Raw genomic sequence first — 20,835 nt, 5'->3', positions numbered from 1 at the left:
AGAGGTTTGAGCTGACAACAAACTTAAAATGACTGAACAGGGCAGAGTGGCTGTGTGGGAAAAGCTAATGCCATCTAAGGTTGCTTCCCCAGGGGCCTGCTCAGGGAGGCCACGCTCACTGTGCCCTGCAGAGAGAAGTGTGCTCAGCCCCGGGAACCCGCTTTGAACTGGGGCCTTGAAACACTCGGCCACATCCCAGCACAGGCAGACAGGAGGACAGTGACAACCACGTCACACGAGGAATGCTGAAGGAAGTACGAACAGTTAGCCTACAGAGAAGGCTTAGGGCGAGCCATGCTCTCCGCCATCAAGCACCTGAAAGGCTAATGTGAAGGGGTGGGAATGAACTTACTCTGGTAGACTTTGAGGGAGGAACAAGGACAAATTGGTTACAGAAAGGCTGATTTTGGCTCCTTGAGATGGAAGAACTTCCCAATGATTCGAGCTGGTCATGAACGAGCTCACTGGAAATATTCAGAGAACTTTTAAACTGGGAAGCAAGCTGGATTAAATGACTTCTAATACCCTTTCCAACTCTAAGATTCCATTATTTGTGAAAATATTTCAAAAAAGATGAGGAGGGCAAACTATGGTCATGAACAGTATGTCCACACTGTGCAGAAGATATTTAAGACAATTCGAGTGTCTAATCTCATCCTAACAGAAACCTCAATAGTAACAGTAAGAATGTGTTGGCGTTGGGCAGGGCTCTCCCAGTCACTGAGAGACTGGCAGCCACGCTTGTAAAGGCAGTTTGTTTCTGCATTTCACAGGGATATGGTGCCACAGGTGGACTTAGTCCACATCTACCTATGGGTTTCAGGGCTTGAGAGTAGAGCCTCGGTGAAAGGGGCCCTCGAGGGACTGCAGAATTGACGCCTTGTCCTGTGTGGGGATATGGCGGTCTGGAGGTACGAGAACCAGCTTCATGTTCTTAAGACCTGAGTTCTAGGACCAGTTTGTTCCTTCAAGCTGCACAGCTTTAGGCAAATCACTTTTCTGATAACCACTCACTGCATTTCTAAAGTAAGGGGACTGACAGGACAACACGATTGTGAAGGTGGTACCTTCCAAATTATATTACCTAATTTTGTTAAAATCATCCTTTCCTGCTACGGGAGACGGCCAAGTATCGCCAAAAACTTTTTGTTTTTGTGAAGCTGTTTGGTCTCCATGCGTTTTATGTTTAATGATGCACAATAACCTCTCATCCTAGTGTGACAAGCTCATGAACCACTTATTTTGCATAAACTCTAAAAAGTGGCCATGAGGCACAAGTGTGCTTAATTTCCATGGTCTGAAATCCCCTAAGAAATTCCCTCTAAAAGTGGGATTTCTGGCATCTGTGAGGAGCTATATTAGGGAAGGGACTTTCTAATCACCTATGAAATCATCTCAAAGGCGATCGCTTCTTCTGATGGGGATTGGGAAACGGGACCAGGAGAATGGAGACAACGTCACCATAACATTCTCTGCACAGGAGAATCAGCATCTTATCTTAACTGCATTAGAAAACCCAACCTAGGCCACAAACTTACTCTCTTCTAAATGAAAATAGGCAGATCTGAGAGCAAAGTCATGGCCCAGACCTTGCTCTGGTCCCGTGACAACACTAAAGGCGTACGCTTCCTCTGACAAAGGTCTGAAGAAATACCCAAGGCTTGCCTTCCCTGAGAGCATGGACTGATGATTTCAATGTATGTGTTGGAACAGTCCATGGAAATACTGTTTTATATTTTTATCTAATAACCTTGTTAAGCCACTGCAAGGTATTTAAAAGCACTACATTAGGCGAAATGAAAAAAGAGGGCCATCTGTATGAGTGACCTATAGCACTCAGGAAGGGAACCTGATTGTTTAAGATAAAATGTAGGAATCCAATCACTGTAAAAAAAATTAGTAACTATCTGACAGCTATGTGACTCATGCAGTCATGGGGATTCTTGAAGATATGATGACATGTGAATGGCCTTTTATCTCTTCTCTTTCCTGGGTTTTATGGAAGGGGAAAAATGCCATGTGGTAAGGGTCTCTGGAAAATCACTGAAACAGCTAAGGAATGGAGAGACTGAGAAAGAAGAATTAGATAAGACTGAAAATGAGGAGTGAAGGAAGCAACAGACTCAGGTCATGAACTTCAAGTGAAATGAGAGCCTAGGCAAGGACAAAGAGAGAGAATAGGGTTTCAAAACCAAATCAAATAGGAGAGAGCAGAAAGGCAGCTGGGAGAGAGTCCAGAAGCTTCTGTGGCTGATTCGGTTCCAGTCATCCAGGAAAGCTTCAGAATATGATCGGTCAGACCTAGGAAAGAGCAGCTGTGGATGGAGCACAGAGGGAAGACAAATTAGGAGTGAGGAAGGGGCCTAACTGTACTTAAAGATTTAACTGTCTTTAAATTCTGAATTGTGTTTGCTCCATAAGGCATCTTCTTAAGATAAACCTAAATGTGTAATTATCTCTATGTGATCACACATGGGAGAAAGGCTCTCTGGAGAAGACATCCAGTGTGTTCCTAGAAGGCAAAAAGATTGAGTGGTGAAGTGAGGAGGTGTGTGCTACGTGATGACATTTTACCACGTGGAGAAGTAGTGAGGAGGGCGTGGGTACAGAAGGGGAGGCATGAGGCTGGCAGCCGGGAGCTCTGGACTTCACCTGAGTGGAGCTCCTTTACCAGGGATGACATGGTGTTGGTGATGGAGTCAGCGGCCACCAGCAGGTCATTGCGGAGGTTTCTCCTCGTACCTGAGGAGAGTCAGAGCAGATGGCGATGCCAGGTGGGTGGGCACGGAGAAGAGAGAGCTGAGCAAATGCCTCAGTCTGCCAGGCCCTTGAACACAGGGCAGAATACCTAAGGGTAAAGGGGGCCACAGCAGCTCCACCCGCTGCCAGGCACATCGGGAGCATGAGGTACCCAAGTCCATCGTTCTCCTCCCTCTTCTTCTCTACCCGAACCGCAGAACCCTGTCAACTCCATGCTTCTTAGCTGCCATACGATCAAAAGAGTTGGGTTCCAGAATAAGCATTGCTCCAAGGCGCTTCTCAGCTTTAGGCAGGAATTTATTCTCCAGCACCACCCCCTCCCTGTTCTTTGTCTGCACCCCAACATGACCTCCTTAGCCACCTCATCTTCCCCCAACTACGTAACATTGCTGGGTGCTAGCAACCACACACAGACAACTGTGGCAATCATATACTGAATGTGCCTTCAGCAAGACTCTATTTAGAGTTCCACTCTTCCTCTTGCTTGCTCTACAGACTTTCCGGGCCAAGCAGATGACTTTAGGAATTATGCCATCCATTTCCTCTGGAGGAGGCAAAGCCCAAAGGACAAGGCACTTCCCACAACCCAGAAAAAGACAGAGCACAGAAGCCCAGAAACCCTGTTCTTTGCACACATACAAAGCCTGCAGACCTCCCACTGGAAACCAGCCCATCCACAGAGAGGGGGCCAGCACTTGGCTTATTTATACTGTGTATGAAAGTCTGATCATTTAAAGCTAAGTGCACAAAAGAAACCAGAAAAATCTCAGTAGGAATCTTGTCCATGTTCCCAAACCCCTTCAGCCCCCCATTATACTCTGCTCCTGAAACTCACCTTGTGCAAAGGCCTCCTGCATGTCTCCCCCGACTCCGCTGAGTGGGTCCTGTGGACAGTGGGTGGGGGTGGAGCCAGCCGACGTTGAGCGGACAGGCATAGGCATTGAGCGGCTGCCTCCGTGAGTGGGCGACGTATGTGGCGATCCTGTGGCCTGAGCCTGGGAGAGTCAAAGAGATAAAATATGTTATCTCAGGTATCTTACCTCTTTGAAGAAGGGGAGAAGTCCTTTTCCTCAGTCAATCTGAGCCAGCCAACAGGGCTTCAGTTCAGTGGTGCAATGCACTGCATGACCACACTGGAGAGGAAGGAGTCAGGCTGCCACCAGGACTGCAGAGAGGAAGAAAAGGAAAAAGGAAGGGAGAGGGGAAGAGAATGAAGGGTAAGGAGGGAGAGGAGGGACCAAGAACACAGAAAGAATGGACTACAGTGGGAGGGAAAGCAGAGGCTAGCACAGAGAGGTGGAGGCCTTTCAGCTGGACAGACAGAGCAGAGTCTCTGTGTCAAAGATGTGAGAGGGGTTGGGGTCACACAGTTGGGAAGTAACAACCAAACACCTTTCATTTTTGTTTGCAACCTCATTCACGGACATGATCTCATTTGATCCTCGCAAGAACTCGTGCGTAGAAAGGGTATATATTTTTGTATCCATTTTAGAGAAGAAAAACAAGGATGAAAGAGTCAGAGTGTTGTGCCAGGCTACACAGCACGTCAGCAAGAGATGTTGGAATAACCCCTTCTACTCCAAGGGCAACGCCCCATACTCCGCACCTCTGCAGCTCCCAGACCACACGGAATCTGCGCCTGAGTGTGTGTGTCTGGAGCTCAGCTGCAGCCTGCTCCCCGGGAGCCAGGTCATCTGGCTCGTCACACTGTGCTTGTCGAACACACACACAGAGGTCTTTTGTGCGCCATCCCAAGGAGACTAGGTAAGAATGGACACATGCTTAGTAGAAACTGAACTTTGATTGTGAAGGCTCTGGTATAGTTTTGGAGAAAGCGTGGAGCAATGGGATAAAATTTAAAAACCCTAGTTAAAGGGAGCGCCCTGGGATCTGGGCTCTGCTGTTCTTCTGAGCAAGGGAAACTGAGTGTGACATATAGACTGGGGTTTTCTGTGGAAGCAAAACTGGAAAAATATAAGCCAAAGTGTGAGAAAGAGTTCAAATGAAGATAATTATCTTTCTGAGATCTAGCTCAGGAACCCCACATACGGAGAGGACCTGCCTGAGCAGGCTGACAGACTGCATGCTCGAAGCCTCAGCTCGATGCTGCAACCAGTGTGGGTGTGAACTAAGCAGAAATGGCTTGTTCTCCACGGTTCTTTGAATCCTGTGTGTATTTTAATTTCAGAAATTTAAAAAATATAGAAAGAGAAAAAAGTATAACATAATAAACCACTTTGAATTGATAATTGTTAATATTGTCAGATTTATTTCAACCTAAAAACATTGCAGCTAATTCTGAAGACCCCTTTGATCACCAATTCCTTCTAGTTCCAGTCTCTTCCTCCTCTTCTCCTTTCAGAGGCAACCATTATCAAAGATTGTGGTGTGAAACTTTTTACTGATGTGAACATGTGTAACTATGAATAATAAATGATATTTCATGCTTTTAAATTTTGCATGAATGGTATCATGCTGAATATATATTCTGTAATTTTCTTTTGTCACTTAGCATACTTTTTGAGATCTTTCCACGATACAAGTAAATATGAACTTAGATCCTTACCTCGCATTATACACAAAAACTAACTCAAAATGGACCATACTAAAAAATAAGAATAAAACTATAAAACTCTTAGAAGAAAACATAGGAGAAAAGCTTTATGACTTTGAGTTAGGCCATGACTTTTTAGATATGACACAAAAAGCATAAACTACAAAATAAAAAATAAATTAGACAATCAAAATTAAAAACGTCTTTCAAAGGACACATTTGGGTAAATTTTTGCAAATCATATATCTCATAAGGGACTTGTATCTAGAATACATAAAGAACTCTTACACTCAATAATAAAAAGACAAGCAACCTAATTTAAAAATGGGCAAAGGATCTGAAAAGACATTTCTCTAAAGAAGATACACAAATGTCCAATAAGGACATGAAAAGATGCTCAACATTATTAGACATTAGGGAAATACAAATCAAAACCACAATGAAATACCACTTTACACCCATTAGGATGACTATAATAAAAAGGCAGATAGCAACAAGTGTTGACAAGGATGTGGAGAAATTGGAATCCCTATAAGCTATTGGTAGGAATGTAAAATGGTGCAGTTGCTTTAGAAAAAGTCTGGCAGTTCCTCAAAAGGTTAAACACTGAGTCACATATGACCCAGCAATTCCACTCCTACATATATACCCGAGAGAAATGAAAACATTTGTCCATATCAAAATTTGCACATAAGTGTTCACAGCAGCATTATACATAATAACTAAAAAGTGGGAACAATCCAAATGTCCATCAACTGATGAATGATTTTAATAAAATGTGGTATATTCTTACAATGGAATATGATTGGCAATAAAAAGGAATGAAGTACTGATACATGCTACAAGATGGACAAACCTTAAAAATATTATGCTAAGTGAAAGAAGGCAGTTACACAAGACCACATATTGTTTGATTCCATTTATATATTAAATGTCCAGAACAGGCAAATCCATAGAGACAGAAAATAGAGTAGTGGTTGTCTGGAAGGGGTGCTTGGGAAGAATGAGGAGTGAGTATGTGGTTCTTTTGTGGGGTGACGAAATGTACTAAAATTGATTGTGATGACGGGTGCAAGACTCTGTGAATATATTAAAAACAACTGAATCATACTTTAAAGGGGTGAATTGTATAGTATGTAAATTATATCTCAATAAAACTATTATAAAAAAGACACCACTAAGAAAAATAAGAAGATAAGCCAGAGACTGGGAAAAAAATATTTGCAAATTATACCTGATAAAGAACTCATGGGTTTTGGCAACAAATTTTTGGATTTGACACCAGAAGCAAAGGCAATAAAAGCAACAAAACAAAACAAAAAAACTGAAAGCAAAGAACACTATCAACAAAATGAAAAGTAACCTATTGAAAGAGAGAAATATTTGCCAATCATATACCTGATAAGGAGTTAATATCCAAAATATATAAATAAATCATGAAACTCAATAGCAACAAAACAAACCATCCCATTAAAAAATGGGCAAAGGCACTGAATAGACATTTTTCCAAAGAAGACATACACATGGCCAACAGGTATACAAAAAGGTGCTCAGCATCGAGAATCATCAGGGAAATGTAAATCAAAACCACAACGAGATATCACCTCACACCTGTTAAGATGGTTATGTTATAGACAAGAAGTAACAAGTGTTGGCAAGAACAGGGAGCAGAGGGAAGTGGAGAAAAGGGAACGTGCGTTCCCTGTTGGCAGGAATGTAAATTGGTCGGCCACTATGGAAAATAGTATGGCGGTTCCTCAAAAAATTAAAAATAGAACTATCATATGATCCAGCTATTCCACTTCTGGTTGTATATCCAAAGAAAATGAAAATACGATCTTGAAGAGATATCTGTACTCCCATGTTCATTGCAGCATTATTCACAATACCCAAATGCGGAAACAACCTAATTGTCTGTCAATGGATGAATGGATAAAGAACATGAGATATATATATATACCCACCCCCCCCCGCCCCCCCCCCACACACTGGAATATTATTCAGCTAAGAGAAAGAAGGAAACCCTGCCATTTGTGACAACATAGATGGACCTTGTGGGCATTTATGCTTAATGATATAAGCCACACAGAGAAAGACAAATACAAATACTGCATGGTATCACTTACATGTAGAATCTAAAAAAAAAAGTCAAACTCAGAGAAAGGGAGAGAAGAAAAGCAGTTGCCAAGGCCTAGGGGTTGGGAAATGGGGAGAGGTTGGTAAAAGGGTACCAACTTTCAGCTATAAGATGAATAAGGTCTGAGGATCTCATGTAAAACATGGTGACTATAGGTGATAACACTATTGTATAATTGAAATTTGCTAAGAGAGTAGAACTTAAATGTTCTCATACACACACACACAAAGATAAGCATGTGAGGTTAATTAACTAGATGAGGGAATCCTTTCACATACATATATGTATATATATCAACTCATCATAATGTATACTTTAAATATCTTACAATTTTATATGTCAATTATATGTCAATAAAGCTGAAATAACAAAATTAAACCAAAAAGAAAAAAAAGAACTTGTGTCCAGAACATAAAAAGAACTCTTACAATTGAATAAGAAGAAGACAAACAACTCAGTTACAAAATGGGCAAAGACTTGAACAGACATTTCACCAAAGAAGATGTACAAATGGGCTAATCCTCACATGAAAAATGCTCAACGTGAGTAGTCCTTAGGGAAATGTAAATTGAAGTCACAACGAAATACCACTTATCCACAGAAATAGCTACAATCAACAAGACTGACAAGGATGTGGAAAAACTGAAATCCTTGTGTGTTGCTCAGAGGACTGTAAAATGGTACAACCACTTTGGAAAACAGGTTGGCAGTTCTTAAAACGTGAAACTTACCGTATGACCCAGCAATTTCGCTCCTGACTATGTATCCAAGAGAAATGAAAACATATGTCCATCTAAAACTTGCACACAAATATGCATTAGCAACAGTTTAATAGGCCCAAAGTGGAAATAACCCCAAAATCATTGGTGAATGGATTAACAAAATGTGGTCTATCCATACAATGGAATAATACAAAATCTCTTTTTGCTACTTTTACTACCAATTTTTCCTTTTTGCTTGAGGAAGATTCGTCCTGCGCTAACAGCTGTACCAATCTTCCTCTATTTTGCATGTGGGTTGCCACCACAGCATGGCCACTGACAAGTGGTGTAGGTCTGAGTCTGAGAACCAAACCTGGGCCACCAAAGCAGAGTGTGCCTAACTTAACCACTAGGCCACAGGGTTGGCCCCTACTCTTTAGCTTTTATAATAATTTTCCATTGACAATTAAATATGTTCTATCTTGTGAAATATTCTCTCCTATTTTTGTCAGTGGTTATAAAACTATTATTTTTTTTACTTTTTAAGGGTATATACCTTTTCTTCTCAACTAGTTTATAAACACCTCAGGAATGCTATTTTGGCTAGATAATATTATGACATATGAATCACTGTAATTTGGGAAACCCCCTTCATCTTTTACCCTGTAATTACCATCACTCCCTGGTTTTTGGCCATTTTTATTGGGGGTGGGGCAAAGAGAAGGCATAAAATTCCTTCTAGTTTGGAAAGTGCATATGAACAGCCAGGTCTAGCTGTGTCAGCCCCAATTCAGACTAGATAAGGAAGCTGAAGAGAGGAGACAGAATCTGCAGGGAAGGCAAGAAAGTCCAATGCAGTGGCCTGGCTTTGCAGGAAAGTCCCATGAGCCAGCCCAGTTTGGGATGCAGGAGATCACAGAAGTGGTGGACACTGGCAAAGCCCAGGGTCTTTCCTGGGCCTCTGAGGGCGAGGTGGAGCAGAACAAAGGCTGCTGCTTAGGTAGGCTTAAGGATGGACCCCACAGACCCCAGTAGCCAAAGGTTTTCCCACAGGCTGATACAGTGGGAATGATGAGCCTACAGCTGTCTCAGTCACGGAGGAGTTAAAGCCTGGACGAAATCATGTGCAGTCCTTGGATGCTGGTGGAGCCCATGAATTCAGATGCCTCAGCCATGGAGTGGGGAGTGCTGCCTGTGAGAACCAGGCCTGCCCACAGGATCTTGGTCTCAGCACAGATCAAGGTGGAGCCGTGGACACTCCTCCACTGATGCCACAGCACCCAGCATAAATCCCCAAGGTGTAGTGTCCATCTTGGGTGCAGGAAGGGGGATAAGAATCTCTGAAACGACTGGCTTCAGTTTGCCTGGAAATGCCCAGACCGTGTCAAGCTCAGATGGTGAGTACGCAAGAGGGAAATTAAGCCCAGTTAAAGAAAAAAAAATGTTTTTTGCTTATTTATGTGGCCTGTGAACTTCAAGATCACTTCACTGTACGACAGGTATCTGTTGTCCCCTCAGAAGGCCAATCCAGCATTAAGCACGTGGTAAATAATAAATCTTCCCCAGGGAGATATGGGGCAGGCACTGCTGCCTGAGGACCAAATGCCAGAGTCGCGAGACCCGAGATGAACAAATAGGCTGCTTTTTAAGAATGTGAAATCGAACATTTGCAAATATTTTAATAGGAAAATGATGACGAGGATGAGGCAAGAGGAATGGACAGGGGTGGACAGCCACATGTGGCTAAAACTCTAGGATCAGGAAATGAAATCTACTGCCCACCATCAGCTTGAAAATAATCAGGCCCTCTTCCTGGGATCATTGCCCAGTACATGCCTTCTGATGAAGATAAAAACCAGACTCCAGAAGTTGTCTTTGTTCAGAGCAGCAGAAGGAGAGAAGCTAAGACTACTGGGAAGGCATCCTTTTCCCCATGGATCTCAAACTCCAGCCCTCAGCTTTAGAATCATATTAGACTAAAACAATGCTAAGATGGAGCCATCAGGGACTCTATGTGAATTCTGGTTCCAGCAGAGCAATACCAGTTTGGCATTCTGGGTAGGTCAGAAAATCCCAAAGGTCCTGGGAGAGGCAGGAATCATAGCCAATTGATATACACATACTTTAGCCAAGCCCAAGGCTGAGGGTTCAGCAAGGCTGAGAGGCTGGGGTTGACCTTGGATGAGGTCTACAATGGTGCAAGGGATGTTAACTGACTCCGCTACTGGGTGGTTTCACCAGAAAAAAACAAAAAGACTGGCAATAGTTCTTTCAATCTATCGAAAGGACTGCACTTTCTCTTGCCTTCAGGCCTCTACTTACTGTCTTCTCTGCCAGGAGCACTAGTCCCTTCCTGTTGTCTGACGAGATCCTTCTGGTCCTCTAGGTGTCTGCTGCATTGCCCCCTCTTCCAGGATCAGATTAGGTCTTCCTGAGATGCTCTCACAGAACCCTGTACTTCTGGTCACAGCATTTATCTCACCTCTCAAATTCTGTCTTCTTCACCATTGTGCTTAGCATGTATAAATGCTTAATTAATAAATATTTATTAAATGACAATGAGGTGTATCAAGTTTCTGACCCTTTTTCTTCTGTAATGGAAAGTGGGAATGTAGCCAGAGCAGGCCATAATCTCCAAGGAGTACTAAATCTATCAGTCATTGATAAATGAAATGACTTTAAATGAAATATTTAACTAGACAACTCAATGTGGTGGGCAGACCTCTGAGATGGCCTCCATGACTCCCTCCCTATGGTCCACCCTTGTGTAATCGCCTCGCCTTGAATGTGGGCTGGGCCGAGTGACTGTCTAATGAATCAGGTGAACGGGATGGCACTTCAGAGATCAGATTATAAAAGGCTGTGACTTCAGTTTTGCCCACATACACTCACTGTTGCTCTCTCGCTTGTGGGCTCTGATGAAGCCAGCTGCCATCTTGTGAGCTGCCTTGTGGAGAGGCCCCCGTGGCACTGAACTGAGGGTGGCTTCCAGCCATCAGCCAGCCCTGAACGGAGGCCCTCAGTCCAACAACCCATGAGAAGTCCTGCTAACAACCATGTGAGCTGTGGAGCCTTGAGGTGACTGTATCCTTGTGAGAGGCCCTGACACTCAGCCTGTGAGGATCCAGCTAAACTGTGCTGGATTCCTGGCCCGCAGAGGCTCCAAGGTAATAAATACTCGTTCTTCTAAGCCACTAGGTTTGGGGTAATCTGTTATGCAGCCATAGGCAACTCATATGCTAAGGTTGATTTTTTTCTTCATACATTATTAGATTAGTCCCATCTGCAGGACGTTTGATTGAGGGGGAGAGGGTGGGGCATTGGGGGATTTGAGAGACCAGGCCCGGAGGCCCTCTGGGAGAGGCCACAGACCAGAGCAAAGAAGACCATGGATGAGAAGAGAGAAGCAAGGATATATAATCAAGAAAAGTTTTTCCAGATCTGAGAATGTGCCTAAGCTGCTGAGTATATTAGTTTGTCCTGACACTGGAAGTCTCACCCTCTTTACTTTGTCCATAATTACAGGACCCAGAGGCAGTTCTCTGTGGCGAATTCAGTGACTTAGAAGAGGAGGGGAGGTTGCAGGCTCTGAGATGGAACCCCAGCTCTTGCCACCACTTTGGGATGAAGATTTAAGGAAGCGGTGTAGTTTGGCAGGAAGGGCACGGCTTAGAAGACGGAGACCTGGGATTTTCTTTTGACCATGCAGCACACGCATCTTAATTTTTCTGGGGCTCAGTCTTCTCATTTACAAACTGAGCAGAGTCAACTAGACGATCTCTGAAATATTTGTCAGATATAAAATTCTATGATTCTCTGACCTTCGCCAAGTTACCTCAGCTCAGAAATGCCGAGGAATCATGGCTTTGCTTTGGTCACAACCACAGTCAGCGCAGGATCTTCCTCTGAGCAGCAGACATCTCAGGGTCACGCAACGGCACGTTCTACATCTAACTTACCTTTCTCACGAGTGGAGTCAATGCCAGAGACGCTGCCCGTTTAGGCCGCATGCAAATGAAACAAGTGAGGAGGTGCAGGGAGCAGGCTACTGGACAGAGGATGGGGCTATCTCAAGAAAGACAGAGTCTGAAATAAGGTCCTTCTAATTAAATAAGCACAAATAAGCGTACGGAGCATGTACAGCGCGAGACAGTGCTTTCTGCATAGAGCAACACTCTCAGCATGCCAAAAATCACCTATGAACCCAATCAGGGTTTGTTCATTCTCTGCCCTCTTGATAGGTGTGGGCCAGGCAGACAAATGGCAAATCACTGCAGACTGGGCACTGCATTGTGCAATTGCATCTTGTCTCAAAAGCACAGATGGGTTTAAAGGTCCAAGAGGCAAGTCCTCCCCATGGGGACTGCCAAGTCCTCCATTCAATGCAAACCACGTCTAGAATAAGTGGCACAGTAGGAGGCTGGGTGGAGCATCACAGGTGGAACCTTGAGATTATGGGGAACCTGAGAATCACACAGAAATCAGTAAAGGTGGAGGAACTAGTCAGGTGGCTCTGGGGGATGGGGACAATGAGGGTACAAAACAATCAGGTTTCAGCTGCCAGGAGAGGGGCGGTTAGCCTGGGGAAGCTAGGGAAGCTCTGCAACAGCCACTTGGTGTTTGAAGGTTTCCTGATGCAAGGACAGTGGGATCTCGCTGGAATACAACCTATAACAAAGGCTTGAATACAGCACAGGCCAGTCAAGTGTCTAAGCAATAACTAAACACAATAAACGCCCTGTAACTCAGGTTCTCTGAAGACAGAGGTCCCTTGTAGTTGAAGGCAATTCTGCTGTAAAAACAGAGCCAGAGAAACGTTACAATCTGACAGCCTCCCTAGTCTGCTGCCTCGTCATTTCTTCTAAATCAGCAAAGACTCTGAGACCCTGAGGAAGCTATGTATCACGTTCCAAGAAAAGAACTCAGAAATTATGCTTATAATTTCAGAGCGTTCATGACCCCAGGAAAACAGCTTCTGTTTTAGTCCAACATTCATCTTTTATTTGAGGAGAATGAGGGCTAGAGGTCACAAGGTCACAAATAAATTAGCAGAAAGGCTAAGACTGGTACCTGGGTCTTCTAATTGTCTCAGACTGCTAGAAGAAACCAAAGCATATTGGGATCATGGCACAATGTTTCTGAGGCCAGAAGGAACATGGATCAGTCAAGACTTCTCATTCTTGAAGCTAACCACAATTTTTGACAGGACACAGTTTCCAATAAGAATGAGAAATGCGAGAAAGAGAATGCAGTGATTATGACTTAGTCTCTTGTCTAGAACACAAATCTAATATTGGAGCCAAAACAGGTACAGAGAATGCCAGAGAAGGTGACCTGAGGACACTGTGATCTGTCCCCACGGCTGGCATGTGAGCACAGAGAGGGACTCATAGGCAGAGGCAGAGAGAGCTGGCCGCACAGGGAGAAAGGTGCTGTCTTTAGGAGGAAAAGGATTTGCGCCATTCTGGGCCATGTTTGGGTATCCTCGGCATGGTGCCTGGCACACAGTAGGGACTCCATAAATACTATTTCCTCTTACAACAGGTCTGAATTTTTTTTTTATCTCTTTGCTACACATTACAGTCAGGTAATCAAGCCCAGGGAGGTTTGTGGCAAAAAGCCTGATTCTGAGAGTTAATGCCCTCCATGGAGCACTGGTAACTGCGTCCCCCTCCACACACACACACACACCTCCAGCTAAAACTCTGAGCTAAGCTGTTATCATGGTAACAGAAGGAGACACTTTAGTCTCCATTTCTCTCTCTCTGACTCATGGATACCTGCCAGGGAGCAGATGGCCTGCGTGGACAATTACCTTCATTTTGCTGCAGTGTATTTAAATAAACAAACTGGCCTCTTTGCTGCTGATTTTCAGAGACCCTCTCAGAAAAACGAAAAAACAAAAAACAACATTGGGAGACAGGAGCTGCAAGTCTGAAATTTCAGTGAGGCAACTGCGACTGTATAGTGAACTGGACTTTGTGTATTTTTTCCCTTGGACTTTATACACAAAGAATGGACTTTGTATATTTTTTTTCTTCAAGAAAAGGTAAAACAAACAAGAAAGAAACACAACTACCCACATACTATTTTGAGCTGGTGCTGGTGGTGGCTCTGCTGGGAAAATGCAGCTGTCTCATCAAATGTGGAAGTAGCAGGAGAGAGAAAGGATTATCTGACGCTGCACTGGCTGTCCTGCTGCAAGGTTTGAAAATAATTGCCTAACCTGACAAGAGTTCAGACGGCTGGGAGTTAGGACCGGGGATGGAAGGAAGCAGATGATGGAGAACAAGGATTGAAGAGAGAGAAACACTGTCACTTGGCAGTGAACAGAGAAGCAGGCCGTGGCTCCCTCTGGGATGAATTAGAAACAGGTAAAGAACATGCCTGGAGACCTTTCCCATCTTAGCAAAGGTGCCTAACTGCAAGCTTAAGTGTGCAATAGCTTTTAAAGACAAACCTGGCTTTTCTTTTCTTGGTGAGGAAGATTGGCCCTGAGTTAACATCTGTTGCCAATCTTCCTCTTTTTGCTTGAGGAAGATGGTCCCCTGAGCTAACATCTGTGCCAATTCTCCTCTATTTTGTATGTGGGATGCTGCCACAGCATGGCTTAATGAGCAGTGTGTAGGTCTGTGCCCAGGATCCGAACCTGCAAACCCCAGGCCGCCAGAGCAGAGCGTGCAAACTTAACCACTATACCACCATGCCAGACCCTCAGTTTCTATCTTTAAGAGGTAGGACTGAAGAGTTTTAAGATGGCTCTCTTAGCACCATTAATACACATTTATCTATAGTGTATCTGTTGGAAGGGCAGAGCCACCAAAAAGTCTGCTATGAGGTCCCTCTGCAGGGGTGACCTGTTTGTTCCCACATCACTTAAGGAAACTCTGGGCTCACACATAACTTGTCTCTTGCTGTGGTGGCTCGTGGGCTGAGCTGCAACGGACAGGAAACAGCTATTGGAAAACTGCTGGACCTCTTGTGATCACTGTGTTGGCAACGGGTAGAAGGTCATGGTTTTTAATCTTCACAATTCTGTCCCTACTCAAGTCAACCTAAATCACATAGAAGACAAAGCTTACCCCAAGGCTTAAAGCGGGGGGGCAAGGTGTCTAGTTATCTTTCTGAGTGGAAGGAGGAAAGCGTATTAAATTCCTGAGACAAGAACAACCTATTAAAACTCACCATAAACCCAAAGATCAAAAGAAAGTTGAAATTTTAACTTTTAGATAGGGAAGCTCATAAATTCCAAGACTAGAATTACCCTCTTTCTGTTTGTTTCTCCTAGTTTGCCCAGCTCTGTTTGAAAATGGTATCCCACTAGTTCTCAATACACAATTTCAAAGCCAGTTCTCAGCAAGATGATCAAGGACCTCAGCGAGGGAAAAATCCCTATAAAGTGAGTACTAAACACTCAGATGGCATATTAGAAACAAAAACAGGACAGGCTCCCAGGAGAGCGTGGTCCTTATTCAGATGGCTAAATCAATGAGCAGGCAGGCAGCCAGAGCCTACCAGTGATATCTTAAAATCCAACGAGTCAAGTTTAAATGCTACTTATAGGTAGGCAAAACTTGCATGGTGATACACGGCACCCTCATCCAACACCAGCTCTCTTTGTTGAGTCCCTGTTATATAGAATACAGAGGTTAGAGTTCAGGCTCTGAAGTTGGATGAACCCCGTTTGGATACCAGCTCTGCCATTTACTAGCTGTGTGATCTTGGGCAACTTAACCTCTCTGCATCTCAGATTCCTCCTACGTAAAATGGAGATAAGAATATCTTCACAGGGGCTGGCCCCATGGCCGAGTGGTTAAGTTCGCACGCTCTGCTGCAGGAGGCCCAGTGTTTCGTAGGTTCGAACCCTGGGCGCGGACATGGCACTGCTCATCAAACCACGCTGAGGCAGCATCCCACATGCCACAACTAGAAGGACCCACAACGAAGAACATACAACTATGTACCGGGGGGCTTTGGGGAGAAAAAGGAGAAAAATAAAATCTTTAAAAAAAAAAAAAAGGAATATCTTCACAGGTTGGTGAGGATAAATATAAACTGCTTCACAAACCAGCTCAATACAGTACTACCTGCCATTAGTTTACTTTGAAAGATGCTAGAGGGCTATGAAGGGGCAATGTCTCCACTCACAGCTTCCTGAGGCAGCTGGGTATGGTATGTACACAGCTGGTAAAAAAGGGGATGAAACAAGCGCCGTAGTAGAGGACAAAGGAAAAGGAGCACGGAAGTGAGAGGGTTTAACTGTCTGGAACGGGGTGAGGTTTCCCAGAAGAGGTGGCAACTGGGAGTATCTCGAGGGGTATGATTTCAGGAGAGAAAAAAGGCTTGGGAAGGGCATCTAGTGAGGAAAGGGCATGGACGGAGGCCCCGGGCCTGAGACGAGGCTATCTATGGGGGAGAAGGAGCTGTACGGGGAGGCTGGTATATAGGGAACACGGAAGATACATGGTGGGAAGAGTAGTGGGGACCACAACCATCATGAGCCATAAATAAATGGTCATCAAGTTTACTTACCAAGCCCCAGATGGGAAAACTACAGCTCATGGCAAAACTCAGCTGGCCACCTGTTTTCTTACAGTCCATGATCTAAGAATGGTTTTTACAGTTTTAAAAGGTCATATCTTAAATGGTTGTATAAGCATCTACATAGTATCATTGATTTAGCTCATGAAGCCTGAAATATTTACTATCTAACCTTTTAAGAACAAGCTTGCTGACCTCTGCTGCAGGCAATGGCATAGGGAGCCGGCGGGAGTTTCCGAGGAGGGAATGATGCGGTCAGGGCTGTCTGTATTTAGGAATCTGGCTCTGGGGCAATGTGAAGGAGGGACTGAGAAGCAACAGACAGGAGACAGGTGACCTATTAAGAGACTTTTCCAATGGAGCTGGTGACAGAGGCTGGAGGCTGGAATGATGATAGGAATTGAAAGGAGAGAGATACAAGCAAGCTTTTGGAGAAAAAACTGACTAGACTTTGGGCAACTGAGTGGGACGAGCAGAAGACTGGAAGAGAGCATGCGCACAGAGAGTGCTGGCAATGACACCAACAGAAGCAGGAAATACAGACAGAGGAGTGATTGTGGGGAAAGGTGGCTGGAAATCTTTTACCATCCATCCCATATCTAAACCTCACAGTAAGGAATTCTGAGAATGCCTCGGAGGCTCAGACTGGTATCACAGAGAAAAGTTCTCTGGGCTCAGGGCAGTGCTTCCTAACTGGGGGCAATTTTACCTGCTAGAGACCTGGGGGGGGGAGGACTACTTCTGGAATTTAGTAGGTAGAAGTCAAGCATGCTGCTAAACATCCTGCAATGCATAGGACAGCCTCCCCCACTTCCCTCTGCCAAAGAGTTATCTGGCCCCAAATGTCAATAGTGCTGAGGATGAGAAACCTGGCTGAGGGTGACTCAGAGTCATGACTCAGAGGACAGCCTGTCCAGGGCTCCTTTTTCCAGGCACTGAGCTACTGTGGAAGGAAGGGCAGGCCACCAGTAGACTCAGATTAGGTTAGAACCTTCAAGGGGCCCAAGAACAGACTCTCATTCCTTTTGTACATTTGGGAGATGTCCCGGGGGCAGCTATAGGCCTGAGAGTCTCCTAGATTCTCTCTTGGCTTCCTGAGGTCTGAGTTGGTTAAATACAGGAGTTGAAATTTGAAATGTGAAAGCCATGAATAAAAAGCGAATGTTATATATATATATATTTAAGTTAATAAGAACACATAATAACGAAAGCACGGAAAGATTTATGGTCAGCTAGCTTTGTAAAGCAGTGGTGAGTTGGCATGGACTTTTATTAAAGGTACCACTTTAGCTGCAGTTAACTGTCTCTCTTCCTTGCCTTTAATTTTATAAAAATGCTTCCACTTTTGTTTCTTTCTTTTTTTTTTTTAAAGCATTGGGGCATCTATGCTGCAGCTCCCAATGAGAGTAATTCTACTTGTCAAATTATGATTAGCAGCAAATGGAGAAGAGTGCAAAAGAGTCTATCGAACCCTTCATTACATGCTTCTTCTAGCTGACACTAAGCAGATGTCCATTTCAGTTAAGGACTCTAGGCTAGGAAACTCATACCTTAGCACTGTTGTTCATATGGAACATCAGAACTAGCCTGAAGTCAGCTATAAAACCCTAGAGACTGACAGCATCAGGATTTGAGGAAACACCTAGAGACACTCTCAAAGTGAAGGGTCACAGATCGAATCCTATGTCAAGAGAGGATGCTGGGATGAGGTCTAACAGAAAGGGAATGGTAGGGATTCCCATCCTTCTGTGGGAGGCATGGTCAAGAATCCCAGAGGCAAGCCAAAGGAGAGGGTTATGGAATCAGCTTATGTTTTCTTAGGATGCTTTCTTTTGTCTGGAAGAGTGGGAGGTATACAGATGGCATGAATAAACCCTGGGGAAGGAGGTGGTTACTGAAATAAAGCCCAGACATGAAGTGAGGGCTAGAGGGCTTCAAAGTCACAAAAGGAGACACCAGTCAAATGAACCCAGTTGGACTTCCGTAGACCCTTCTTGGTTTATAGCCTTTCCCCTATATACTAATTGGTATCAGTGACAAAAGGATCAAAGAACTGTGGAGTCGGAAGTTTACAGATGAGGAAACTGAGGCTTGTAAACGTTATGTACATGTTTATATAGAAAAGAAATGAGGTCTTGTCAACAAGGTTGTAAGAGTCAGAAGAGCAATCCATTCACATGTAATTCAGTAAGACTTCCTTCACTGAGGCGAGGTTACTCAATGCGGGTGGGGCAAGGAGGGAGGACATGACAAAACCCACTTTTCAGAGTCGTCTGCAGTCTACTACCTTACTGAAAATTTCCTTTCCAAGGTTGCTGATAACTTCCTTATTGTCAAATTGAAAGGCTTCTTTGTCTTATTAACTTTCTCCTCTTGCAACTTTCTGGGCTTCCGTGAGACTCCACAATCCTACCTGTTCCACCTCCTCTTTCTTCTTTTCGTCTACTATGGGTTTCCCCTAAAGCTCATGTTTATGGTTTCCACTCTAATTTTATGTTGAAGACTTCCAAATCTATAACACTAGCCCTGTTTTCCCGCTGAAATTCCACCTGCGTATCCCCGAATATCTGGCAAACCATACAAAAAGCCTGCCTGCCTGCCTATTCTCTGTAACTCAGTATATTCAAAATCAGACCAAAGTTCCCATCCGAGAACCACATCATCTCCCCATTTTCACTCTTTCAGTCCGTGGTACCCATCATTTTCCCAGGCTCAAACCTAGAAGTCATCTTTCACTCATTCTTTTCTATTGATGCTTTGCTGAGACTCAGACTGCTATACAGGAGGTACACGTCCTAGGAATTCAATATTCCTCCAGTGGAAGGTGAATTTCTCCAGCTTGGTGTGTAGAGGCTTTTCCTGGAGACCCTGGTGGATAGTTTTCATATGTTGTACACATTCCACTTAGGAGAGGAAAGACAGAAATATAGTACAGGAGGAAAAAAAAAAAGCAGGTAAGGAAATCTCTCAGCTTGTCATTGATGAGACTGACAAAAAATATTGGGGGTGCTGCAAAGACCTGAAAGCAATTTCCCCCTATAACCTCAGATTGTAAACTCCTTGTAGGTGTTTAAGGAGTTTTGGGAGAGTGAAATACAAATACCTGTTTTTAATATTGTAACAATATCTACTCTTTTGGGGAAAAAATCAAATCAAAACAAAACGACAAACTGCCAGGTTCCTATAGTGAGTACAGGAGCCGAGACTGATGAGTGAGCACACTCTGCAGACTTTCTCGAGGCTGTCTACGTGCAGCTGGCACTGGCAGACAGTCCACGTATGAAGACCAGGACTGGGACCCAGGCTGAAGCTTTGTGGCATAGCCATACAGCACAGCACACTGATCCCTGTTTACCAAAAGACATCTGCGGAATTCGCAAACTTAGGAGGGCAGCAGCGGTGCCTAAAGCTCAGGATATCAATGACCTGGCTTGTGTTTCTGTATTTAGGGCACCATGCCAATCATGAAATAATTTTTATACTATTTGAGGGTGGGATTTGTGTAGGATTTCTCTTGTTCTCCTCCAAAAGGTCAAGCTCACTGCCTTGAACGTACGTAGTAAGACATTGCTGAATAAATAAACGAATGGCAATTCTCTGCCTTCCAGGAGGAAGGAGACTCAGGTGTCTATTTCAGAGTATGGTGGAGCCAGAGAGTCTAGAAGATTTGAGACGCATGTGAATCTGAGTCACTTCCCAGTGAGATTGTGTCCGAAGGTTAAGTGATCCAGGAGGGGAAATGAACCATGAGCACAACAAGGGGTTCACCAATAATCTCTTTAACGGACAAAGAGGAGGTTTTTATTTGCTGTTGTATAGGTTTGGTTTTTTTAATACTTTCTCTTAAACTTACAAAGTGAGTATTCCTGAGTTTTATTGGAGCCCTCATGGCTCAACCATGGCTAACTAAATATTGAGTGCCCTTCCTCTGAGGCATACTTGGTGGAGCTGCGGTCAGAGATGGGACCACCATTTCTTTCAAGAGCCAGCCCACACTATGCTTTCTTTGGTGTATTTGCAGTGGGTTATTTGCCTGGTTCTAGAAATTGAAAAGGGCATAGGGCAAGATCCCAACTGATATCCCTACTGAGTGAAGTAAAAAGGGAGGTCCCAAGTATGGCAATGTTCTCTTAGCAGAATTC

General features: G+C 44.0%; 1 protein-coding gene across 50 annotated transcripts in view; it reads right to left on the bottom strand.

Annotated features, from left to right (window-relative positions):
* DTNB (dystrobrevin beta) overlaps nucleotides 1-20,835 on the bottom strand; it is a 237,966-nt gene that overhangs the window by 7,990 nt on the left and 209,141 nt on the right. For 38 of the 50 annotated variants that reach the window (XM_070235811.1, XM_070235815.1, XM_070235820.1 and 35 more), the window contains 2 exons: nucleotides 3,596-3,755; nucleotides 2,653-2,742 (listed from right to left, as the gene is read on the bottom strand). In XM_070235811.1, the coding sequence (XP_070091912.1) occupies nucleotides 2,653-2,742; nucleotides 3,596-3,755 (250 nt within the window). The remainder of the gene's footprint in view (nucleotides 1-2,652; nucleotides 2,743-3,595; nucleotides 3,756-20,835) is intronic. The other 12 variants (XM_070235808.1, XM_070235800.1, XM_070235810.1 and 9 more) reach the window with 1 other exon arrangement.

Source organism: Equus caballus, chromosome 15, assembly GCF_041296265.1.
Source record: "Equus caballus isolate H_3958 breed thoroughbred chromosome 15, TB-T2T, whole genome shotgun sequence".
Lineage (NCBI taxonomy): Eukaryota > Metazoa > Chordata > Mammalia > Perissodactyla > Equidae > Equus > Equus caballus.
The sequence above is the reverse complement of the archived record's forward strand: the minus strand, read 5'-3'. Positions and strand labels throughout refer to the sequence as shown.